This window comes from Jaculus jaculus, chromosome 17 (assembly GCF_020740685.1).
Source record: "Jaculus jaculus isolate mJacJac1 chromosome 17, mJacJac1.mat.Y.cur, whole genome shotgun sequence".
NCBI classification, from domain to species: domain Eukaryota; kingdom Metazoa; phylum Chordata; class Mammalia; order Rodentia; family Dipodidae; genus Jaculus; species Jaculus jaculus.
The window spans coordinates 38465481-38477651 of NC_059118.1; the positions used below are offsets into that span (position 1 = coordinate 38465481).

The following is a 12171-nucleotide window of genomic DNA, read 5'->3' on the forward strand; positions in this document are numbered from 1 at the left end:
CATCAAAACAGCCAGGCACGGTGGTACATGCCTTTAATCACAGCACTGAGTTCAAGGCACCCTGAGACTACATAGTGAATTTGAGGTAACCTGGGCTAGAGCGACACCCTACCTCAAAAATAAACAAAACAACAACAAAAAAAAAAACTCATCAAAAAAGAAATTCAGAGCTCAATACTAAGAGAATTATTAAACACCCAACAAGACTTAGAGAACATTGCAGAAGAAGGGGCAGAACGATTCTAAGATCTATAGGCTGAGAAAGAGTATCCTGGGGCACTGTGTCCCCTCACTGAGTCTGACTTTAGCATTCATAACCTCAGAATGAATACCAACAAGACCACTGAGGAGGGCCCTCAGTGGAATGGGGTAGGGGAGGGGAAATATGAGTATAAGCTGATGGGTATATGACCAACATGTAATATATTCACACTGTAAAGTTCATAATAATAAAAATAATTACTAAAAAAAAAAAAAGCAATCGATGGGCGGGAGAGGTGGCTTAGCAGTTAAGGCATTTGTCTGCAAAGTCAAAGGATCCAGGTTCAACTTCCCAAGATCCACATACGCCAGATTTACAAGGTGGTGCATGGATGTGGAGTTCACTTACAGTGGCCGAAGACCCTGGCATGCCCATTCTCTTTTTCTCTCTCAAATAAATAAATAAGAAATAGTCATTGCTGAACCAAACATAAATCTGACTGGCAAAGCTTTACATTGCCTCAGACTCCACATTCTTACTACCACTTCTTCATTATCTAAACTGAAAGGAGGGGTGCAATGAAACCCAAGAACGCTGTAACACATCTGGATTCTACCTGGGTAAACCTCCTAGAACTATTAGTGTTGGCACTGACATTTACTCTACAACCCTCTGGCATCTTTATTCCCTTAGTAATATGGTGCCCAACCATGCCCAGGCCTATCCTGCCATGCACTGTCAGCCACCACAGTGGTTCAAGGATTCACTGGGCACTAGTCCTATGGACACAGGAAAACAAAAGGCTTCTGGGGCCACTCGCACAACTTGCAACTCACTTGGCCAGAGCTGAAGACTAAGCATTCTCCTTTCTAAATGGTTTGATGACTGAGATGCCACCCAGTGAAATGAAGCCCACACTGTGAGAACCACTGGTTCGCCTAGCAGTATAAGAAGAGGATCGGAAACTCCAGTCAATCAAATGAGGGTGGAGTTTAAGATAGGGGAGGTTATAGCTATGCATGCTGAGGTGAGTTTCACACACACACACACACACACACACACACACACACACACACGTTTTCTCATAAATGAATGAATGCTGTAGAAAGAATCAACAGCACACCACATGAGAAGTGCCTAACCTTACACATAAGAAACATGCTATTCCTTCCCAAACTTGAACCCTTATGATTCACTCAGAAAGTTTCAAATACACTTTATATTAATATTTTATGGTTTATATATGTTGTGGTTTGATTCAGGTGTCCCCCATAAACTTAGCTGTTCTGAACACTAGGTTTCCAGCTGATGGAGATTTGGGAATTAACACTTCCTGGAGGGAGTGTATTGTTGGGGGTGGGCTTATGGGTATTATAGCCAGGGTTCCCTTGCCAGTGTTTGGCACAATGCCCTGTTGCTATTGCCCACCTGATGTTGGCCAGGGGTGATGTCCACCCTCTTCTCATGTCATCATTTTCTCTGCCATCATGGAGCTTCCCATCAAGCCTATAAACCAAAATAAGCCTTCCCCCCCCCCCCACAAACTGCTCTTAGTCAGGTGATTTCTGTCAGCAATGTGAACCTGACTGCAACAGTAACATGGTACCAAGAGTGGAGTTGCTGCTAGACACATGACTGTGTGGCTTTGGCCTTTTCAAGCTGATTTTCCAGAAGACTGTGGAAGAATTTGTAACCTTGACCCAAGAGCTGCCTTGCAGTGCTGTAAGTACAACTTGATGGACTATTTTGGTCAGAGTTGAAGACATGAATGCAGTCAGAACTATGAACTGTGAAGGTTGGCTTATAAGGATGAGAAAAACTTTTCTTTGACTTGGCTAGAAACAGTTTGAGGGGTCTGATATTATGGCTGTGCCCCGAGAAGTTCTGCAGGTTTGCACTGCATAGAAACAGACTGGTGTAAGCAGAGGGATATGGCACAGAAAAATATGAATCTCTGGGTGAACTGCTGCTTGTTTAGCTGAAATTGAGAGACTACAACCTTTGAAATTGGGGAACTGACCTGCACTGGGCCAATAGGAAGAATGTAGACTCCTTTGAAGGGGCCTGAGTACTCAAGGAGTGTCCTCTTCTTCAAAGTCTGCTTTATTCCCCCCTGGATTAACAAACTGGCACCATATCTGGCATTATGGAGTATAAGAAATTCAGGAAAGAGAGGGTCATTGAGTTTGCAACATGGTCTTGTGTTTTGGAAATGGCCATGGACAGTGTGAAACAGGTTTTCTGGGTGCTTGCATGAAGACTCCATGGGGCCATGAGGATGGACTGTGAGTTGCAGTGGAGATGCAGGGGTGATGCCAGGACCACAAGATGGCTGCCAAGGAGAGCTGCCAGCACCAGATGAAGTATTCCAGGACTGCGAATAGACTAGCTGGAGAGGCGGAATTGGCACTCCAGAGACTTGTTGCTGGTTAGAATTACTGGACTTGGAGACTTGTTACTGTCTAGAGTTGTTGGACTTGGAGCTATAGAGTCTGATGTTTACCCTGATTGTTTTAAATCTTGTATTGGTTGAGTATTTCTTTACTATACCCAATGCCACCTTCTGCAATGTGAGTGTTTATACTGTGCCATTATGGGTTTGTGGGGGATTTTTTGGTATTATGGCTCAGTTAAAAGATCTTGGATTATGGGAATGTATAATATCATTGGAATTGATAAAAACTATAGGGACTTTTAAGGTTGGATAAATGCATTGCATTTTACATCATATATGGTTATCAGTTTAAGGGGGCCAAAGGCAGAATGTGGTGGTTTGATTCACATGTCCCCCATAAACTTAGGTGTTCTGAATGCTAGTTTACAGCAGATGGAGATTTTAGGAATTAACACCTCCTGGAGGGAGTGTATTGGTGGGGATGGGCTTAGGGGTGGTAATGCCAGATTCCCCTTGCCAGTGTTTAGCACACTGTCCTGTTGTTATTATCCACCTGATGTTGGCCAGGGGTTGATATCCACCCTCTGCTCATGCCATCATTTTCCCTGCCATCATGGAGCCTCCTCCCATCCCTCGAGCCTGCAAGCAAAAATAAACCTCTTTTAATCCCACAAGCTAATCTTGTTTGGGTGATTTCTGTCAGCAAAACGAACCTGACTGCAACAATATAGTATCTTCCTTCAGTACAGGCTACCATATTTCTATCTATTGTAAAATACTTTCAATTTAGCTTGTATTAAGAAGCTTGCTGGTATGTTATCAGACCTCTTTTTGAGCAAAGTTTAGCCTCTTGAATATTACATATCTGTATTTGTATCTTGTCTTCAAAGGGCTAACTAATAATACAATCTTGTCTACATTACACACTAAAATAATCTAATTTTTTCCTTCTTTTCCATGTTTGTAATTTCCTACAAACCTCCTTATTCTCCACTTTGTAGAAAAGACCTGCATGGCATGTCCTCCAATCTACTATAAGACAAATAAGTAAACACCAAAATAGATCTCACATAGGACAGTCTAATAACCTATCGCCTCTCTATGTGTCCTCTAATGGGTTCTCACTGAAATGTGCCCTAAAGATGAGCCTTCTGATACCCCTTTAAACTTCGACAATATTCTCAAAAACAAACCAAACAACACAGGAAAAGCAACCCTTAATAATAAGCAGAAAATGTACCCATTTCTGGTTTATTTCCACTTCTCTGTAAAGAAGCATACAAAAATAAACAACCACCCACCAGTCAATGACAAAAATTCACTGTCAATCTTTTTTTAACATTTATTTATTTATTTGAGAGACAAACAGGCAGGTAGAAAGAGAATGGGCACATCAGGGCCTCTAGCCACTGAAAATAACTCCAGACACATGTGCTACCTTGTGCATCTGGCTTATGTGCGTACTGGGAAATGGAACCTGAGTCCTTAGAACTTTGTAGCCAAGGGCCTTCACTGCTAAGTCATCTCTCCAGCACTTCTTTCAACTCTTTAATTGCACTGTATTTGTCCATGACTCTCCAAAATAAATTAGTATAATTTATGTAAATTTGCATATTTTTAATTGCTTCATAGAAAGTTTATAAAAAACAATTAGCTAATATCAAGAAATTTCTGTCTGGATAGAAGAACATTAATAATGCTGAAATATATCTTTAAAACTATACAAACTGATAGCAACTATGTAACTAAACTTCATCTTTCTGTGATGATAGACTGTGTTGTTTTATGAAAAAATATATTGAAATGAGTGTTGAGCCTCCTTAAGGTGAAAAAAGAGAAGGTGATGGGAATATGACCAATCTGCAGTATGTTTATATTAAAGTTCACAAGAAAAATCATCAAAAAAGATATTTTAGGCATATATTCAAACATGTCTACAGATTAAAAAATATACTATACCTTCACTGTATAATTGAAATACTTGGCTGAATTCATAAATCGATGAAATCCATCATTTCCTTTTGTTGCAACAGTTATGACTAATAATTTATCTGAAAATACAGAAAAAAATAGGAAGGTTTATTAAAAGAATAGATCATATTAATGCACAACTCACTATGATGATTAAGGACCATGATAACCTCATGAGATGCTTTTGTTCATTGTTAGGTAATGCTAAACAAAGAACTATTGAGAAATAGATTATCCAGTGATGAATCCCTCAAAAGAGAACTTATTTTAATGGTAAAAGAAAGTTAAGAGAAAGCATTCCTGAAACCAGTATTTCAACAATAAGGGTAAAATTTCTCCAAAATGCATATTTTTATCTTGTCAGCGTTAAACCACTCCAATAAATCCCCTTTATAACACATATTGATTCTGTTTATCTAGAGAACCTTAACTAGTATGGATACAGGGCAGGATGCATGTAGACTCTAGAAAGGGAATATTGCATGCACAGGGCAACCTACACCCTGGTCCTCCACTGATAGAAACTCATTTCATCTAAATGTAAATTACTACCTCAGGAGCAAAATATCAAAGCCACTTCTTTTATGGTAGCCAAAATAATGATCTATAGAGAAAACAAGAGAGATAAGCTAAAACCAAATTAGGACTGAACTTCAGATACAAATTAATTTTTTAAAAAAATAAGGTTTCCTGGCTCGTATTATACCATTTACTTGCCTTATTAAAAACTAACACCCAAATAGTCTGACAAGCTGAAAACATCATAGTGTGAGTGACAAGGAAACATTTTTATTTTGTGAAAATATAGGAAGAAACTCAAGACAAAAATTTATCAAGAGCAATTATTATTCACAATTTCAGGAAGAAAATAACGCAAAAAAAATTAAAAAGATTGCCTAGAATTTCTGCAGAAAATGGAGAAAGGGAGTGCTTAGGCAGACCAATAAAAACTTCTAACCACTAGTGCTCCACAGAGGCATCTTTATACAGGTAGGTTCATACAGATGCAGACACCTGATCTTCCAAGACAACTCTGCACCGGGCAAGACAAGTAGTAACTGAGAGATGTGGCAGTATGAGGATATAAGTGGGCAAAGCATCCATGCCCTCTGCACAGAGCTAAGGGTTTCCAACAACCCGATTCCAGGGAAATTCATGGGCAAACCAGGACAAATTTTTTTACCACAGCAGTGTCCACACTGGGAAGGGAAAGGTTGATGGTTGCCAGGTATCTATAAAAAGGCTGTACAACCAAGGATCAAGGCAGGAGGCATTAAGCTGATGATAAATTTTTCTGGTGTCAGGTAAGGAGAAACAGGAACTGATTAAGACTTCCAGAAGTAATATATTTCTGAAAAATTATAAAGACCATCTCAACAACAAACTTCAAACATATTTTGAACTGCAATATACTTCTATAAAATTATTTCAAGGGCTGGAGAGATGGCTTAGCGGTTAAGCGCTTGCCTGTGAAGCCTAAGGACCCCGGTTCGAGGCTCGGTTCCCCAGGTCCCACGTTAGCCAGATGCACAAGGGGGCGCACGCGTCTGGAGTTCGTTTGCAGAGGCTGGAAGCCCTGGCGCGCCCATTCTCTCTCTCTCCCTCTATCTGTCTTTCTCTCTGTGTCTGTCGCTCTCAAATAAATAAATAAATAAAATAATAAAAAAAAATTAAATTAAATTATTTCAAGTAAAAATTGAACACATGCTAAAATTAAAAAAAAAATGCTTTAGGGGGCTGGAGAAATGGCTTAGTGGCTAAGGCAATTGCCTGTTAGGCTAAGGACCCAGGTTCGATTCCCCATTACTCACATAAGTCAGATGCACAAGGTGGCACATGTATCTGGAGTTTGTTTGCACAGGCTTTGGTGTGCCCTTTCTCTCCCTCCCTTTCTATCTATCTGCCTCTTTCTCTCTCTTAAATAAATACATGAATAAATAAAATATTTTTTAAAAATTTCTAGGGCAGGCGAGGTGGCATATGCCTTAAATCTTGGCACTCAGGAGGCAAAGGTAGGAGGATTGCTTTGAGTTTGAGGACACCCTGAGACTGCATAGTTTATTCCAGTTCAGCCTGGGCTAGAGGGAGATCCTATCTCATAAAAAAAAAAAAAAGTTTTAGGATTTTATGGGTTTCTTTGTTTGTTTGTTTGTTTTCCTTTGGCTCTCATTGCTTTTGTCTACTGAGCAAACATGTGGTGTATGGAAGACAAATTATGTATCAGAGTTGAATGAAAGGCTACCATAACTCCTACTAACACTTCTAGTCTCTCTTTCTGCCATCTTTCTATGTTGCCACCATGGTGTGCATGAATGTCCTGGGTGGATGACTTAAGAGCATCAACAATGCTGAAAAAAGAGGCAAATGCCAGGTCCTTATTATGCCATGCTCCAAAGTCCCTGTCCAGTTTCTAACTGATGATGAAGCATGATTACTTTTGGTAAGTCTGAAATCAGTGATGACCACAGATCTGGGAATGTTGTTGTTAACATTACAGGCAGGTTAAACAAGTGTGGAGTGATCAGCTCTCGATGTGATATACAGCTCAAAAACTTAGAAAAATGGCAGATGTTGCTATGCTAATATCAGATAAAATAGATTTCAAACCAAAGGTAATTAAAAAAAAAAGAAAAGAAAATAAGACCACTACATACTCATCAAGGGATAACCCAACAAGATGATATCACAATCATCAATCTATAAGCACCAAACACAGCGGCACCACAACGCATAAAACAAAACCCACTTGACAAAATAAATAGCGGATAGAATGTAAGAGCCAAACGAAGGAAGGGCAGTACTCCTTACAACGTGCTTCCCCAGATACAAAATGGCCTGGATATCCATGATCTCACAGTACCTGACACTACCTACACAAGACCATCATAATAGGAGGAAAGGATCATGACATCAAAATAAAAGAGAGACTGATGGAGAGGAGGAAGGGATAAGATGGAGAGTGGAGTTTCAAAAGGGAAAGTGGGGGGAGGGAGGGCATTACCATGGGATATTGTGTACAAACATGGAAGTTGTTAATAATAATAATAATAAAATCTAACAGGAAAAAATAAAAAAAAAAGAAAGAAACACCATCATAGTTGGGGACGTCAATACTCCCCTATCAGCAATAGACAGATCATCTAAACAGAAAATCAACAGGGAAGTACGAAAGCTCAACACCACCACAGAGCAACTAGAGCTATCGGACATCTACAGAACATTCTACCCCAAATCTATAAAATACACATTCTTTTCAGCAGCCCATGGAACCCTCTCAAAAATAGATCATATACTGGGCAATAAAGCCTGTCTCCATATATTTACAAAAGTCAACATAAGTTCCTGCGTGGTATCAGACCACAATGCTGTAAAGCTAGAAATTAATAACAAGAGATGAAGAACTCCATCAACTCTGGGAGACTGAACAACACACTTTTAAGCAACAAATGAGAAATGGATTAAATAAAAAATGAAACTATAAAATTTCTAGAATTGAATGATAATGAGAACACATCATTCCAAAACTAATGATACACAATAAAGGCAATCCTTAGGAGAAAATTGATAGCACTTAATGTGTTCTTAACAAAGACAGAGATATCCCAAATCAATAACCTAGCCATCCATCTAAAGGCATTGGAAAAACAAGAAGAATCCAACCCCAAAATCTTAAGACAGAAGGAAATAACAAAGATCAGAGCAGAAATGAATGAATTGGAAACTAAGAAAACAATTAAGAAAATTGACAAAACTAAAAGCTGTTTCTTTGAATAAACAAACAAGACTTATAAACCCCTGGCCAATTTGATCAAGAAAAAACAGAGGTGCTTCAAATTAACAATATTAGAAATGAAAAAGGAGAGATAATAACAGACATAAGTACAATTGGAAGAATCATCAGGACTTACTTCTAAAACCTCTACTCCACAAAACTGGATAATCTAGAAGAAATAGATAAATTTCCAGACACATACCACCTACAAAAACTAAATGCAGAGCAGATTAATCTCCTAATCAAACCTATCATAGCTATTGATATTGAAAAGATAATCAAACACCTCCCCAAAAAGAAGAGTCCAGGACCACATAACTTCTCATCTGAATTCTATCAAACCTTCATGGAAGAACTGAAACCAATTTTTCTGAAATTATTCCACATAATTGGAGAACAGAGAAAGCTCCCCAAATCCTTTTATAAAGCTAGTAGCACCCTAATGCCAAAACCAGACAAAGATACAGTAAGAAAACTACAGACCTATATCCCTGATGAACTTAAACAAAATGATCCTGAACAAACTCCTCACAAACCAAATTCAACAACACATCAAAAGCGTTATTCACCTTCATCACATAGGCTTTTATCCCAGGAATACAGGGTTGATTCAATATATGGAAATCTATCAATGTAATATACCATATAAATAAGCCTGAGCACAGAAAGAACACATGATCTTTTCAATAGAAGCAGGAGAAAGCCCTTTGACAAAATACAGCATCACTTCATAATCAAAACATTGGAGAGAATAGGCATGGATGGTTTATATCTCAACATAATAAAGGCTATATAAAAGCAGCCAAGGCCCAAGTAATACTTAATGGAGAAAGACTTAAGCAATTCCCACTAAGATCAGGAAAAAGACAGGGGTTCCCACTCTTACCTGTGCGCTTCAACATAGCACTAGACTCCTAGCCTAAGCAGTAAGACAGGAGAAAGAAATAAAAGGGACACAAATTGGAAAGGAAGAAGTCAAGTTAGCACTACTGGCAGATGCCTTGATCCTATACATAGGTGACCTGAGAGCCTCCATCTCAAGACTCTTAAAGGTGACTAATTAGTTCCTTGAGCAAAGTTGCATGATACAAAATCAACACACAAAAATCTGTAGCCTAGGGATGGAGTAATGGCTTAGTGGTTAAAGCACTTGCCTGAAAAGTCTAAGGACCTGGTTTCAATTACCCAGGACCCATGCAAGCCAGAGGCACATGGTGGTACATGCATCTGGAGTTTGTCTGTAGTGGCTGGAGGCCTTGGTGCACCCATTCACACACATACACACACACACACACACACACACACACACACACACACACACACACTGTGTGTGTGTGTGGCTGTGGGGGGCGTCTCAAATATATAAATAAAAGTTTTAAAAAATCAGTTATGTTTCTATATGCAAAGGATAAAGATACAGTGAAAGAAATTAGGTACAATATTACATTTTCAATAGCAACAACAACAGCAAAAAATTTACCTTGGAATAACACTTACCAAAGATATGAAAGACGTGTATAAGGACAACATACAAACACTCAAGAAAGAAACTGAGGAGGACTTGAAAAGACAAAAAGACTTCTCATGCTCCTGGATAGGCAGAATTAACATTATGGAAATGGCAATCCTACCAAAATAAATATACAGACTTAATGCAATACCAACAAAAATCCCAGCATTATTCTTCACAGAGATAGAAAAAATGGTCTCAAAATTTATATGGAATGGGGGCAGGCCTCCGATATCCAAGCATATTCTCAGGAAAAGAAACATCTCTGGAGGCATCACCTTACCTAATCTAAGCTATATTACAAACCCATAGTGACAAAAAAAAAAAAAAAAAAAAAACCAAAAAAAAAAAACAGCATGGTACTGGCATAAAAACAGGAATATAGACCAATGAAACAGAACTGAGGATCTGGATATTAGGTCAAGTAACTACAGCTACTTAATCTTCGACAAACACTCTAATAATGTAGACTGGAGAAAAGACAGCATCTTCAACAAATTGTGCTGGACAAAGTAGACAACCATATGCACAAAAATGAAACTAGACCCACACTTCTCACCATGCACAAAAATAAGGTACAAATGGAGCAAAGACCTCAATAAAAGACCTAAAACTCTTCTACTACTGGAAAAAAAAAAATTGGACAAGCTTTTCACAATATAGGATTGGAGAAAGAATTCCTGAACAAAACCCCAGTAGCACAGAAACTTAAACAATCATTTAAATATTGGGATCTCATGAAGCTGAAACGTTTTTTACAAACATACCATAAGCAGAGCCAATAGATTACTCTCAGAATAGGAGAAAATTTTTGCCAGCTATACAACTGAAAGGCCTAATTTCTAGAATCGACAAAGAATTCAAAAATCTAAACAATAAAAAAAAACAATCAAACAGCCCACTCATAAAATGAGGCAGAGAACTGAACAGGAGTTCTCAGAGGAAGAAATATAAATGACAAACACACACTTAAGAAAATGTTCAACATCCTGAAACATCAGGGAAATGCAAATTAAAACAATTATGAGAGTCCACCTTACCAGTGAGGATAGCAAACATTTAAAAATCAAATGAAAACAAATGTTAGTAAGGATATGGAGAAATAGGAACTCTCATTGACCGCTGTTGGGAATGTAAGCTATAACCACTATGGAAATCAATATGGAGACTCCTAAAAATGTGACTACAAAGTTACCAACAGACCCAGTTATTTTCTTATTGGGACTCCACATCCAATTTCAGAGATACCTGCTCAACCAGGTTTATAGCTGCTCAATTCATAATAGCTAAGAACTGGAATCAACCCAGGTGCCCATCATTGGATGAATGGATAACCAAGATATGGTGTATCTACCTGATAGAATTCTACTCAGCAGTTAGAAAAGGTGACACAATGAAATTTGTAGAAAAATGGTCGAACTTGGAACATATCATACTCAGCAAACACACACAATCACAAAAAGACAATCATTGCATGGCCTCACTTATTTGCAGTTCCTAACCTGGATCAGCCCAAGATGCTGACATATCTAACAGGCATCTCAAGGCCTGGACAATAGGGAGAGTAGGGCTTGAGGGGAGGGTAAGGGTCGGGGCGGGGGGGGGGACACAAAACTGAACCCAAATGGAACTAGTATCATAAAATCCTATATCCTGTAAGACAGACTTATTTGAACTTTCATCAGGACCTTAGAGGGAACATGTGAATTAAAGGACCCTACAAAGGATGAGATGAAGCCTAACCTTATATTTCTACTTTTTTTTTTCTTTCTTTCTTTCTTCTATTTTCTTTATTTCTCTTCTTTCTTTTCCCTTGGTGCTGGCCTGTAACTCCCAGTACCAGGTTGCAGTTAACCACCACAATGAGCTGTTGATCACATACCTACAAGGTTTCCCAAAACAAGACAGACTTCTGTCAGAGCACTTGGTTACCTACCAGAGGTTAATGGTAAGACCCTACTGCTGAAAACACCATATGCTGTTGGTACAGAACATGAAGAGACCTGAATGAAATCTGGAAGAGAGCCAGTCCTCAGACAGTTAGCCCGTCTAGTGCTAGAAGATGCTACATGAGGTACTGGGGGAAAGTAGCAAACATGTGACTGAGGAACTCAAGGTCTAAGCTACTCAGAAGCAAACAACCTGACAACATGCTCACACAAGTGCAATAGAGGCACACAGCCATGGTGGGTAACCAACTGCTCTTGGATTGGCTAACAGATCTACTCAGTGGAAAGGAACCCATATCTAGAACTGGGAAACAAGTCAGAATCATATCCAAATAATGAGTTTGCTTTCCAATATTAAGCCCCCATTAAACT

At 38.8% G+C, this 12171-nt stretch overlaps 1 protein-coding gene across 2 annotated transcripts in view; it reads right to left on the reverse strand.

Annotated features, from left to right (window-relative positions):
- Plod2 (procollagen-lysine,2-oxoglutarate 5-dioxygenase 2) overlaps window positions 1-12171 on the reverse strand; it is a 91396-nt gene that overhangs the window by 43502 nt on the left and 35723 nt on the right. For both annotated transcript variants that reach the window (XM_045136434.1, XM_045136433.1), the window contains one exon: window positions 4557-4648. In XM_045136434.1, the coding sequence (XP_044992369.1) occupies window positions 4557-4648 (92 nt within the window). The remainder of the gene's footprint in view (window positions 1-4556; window positions 4649-12171) is intronic.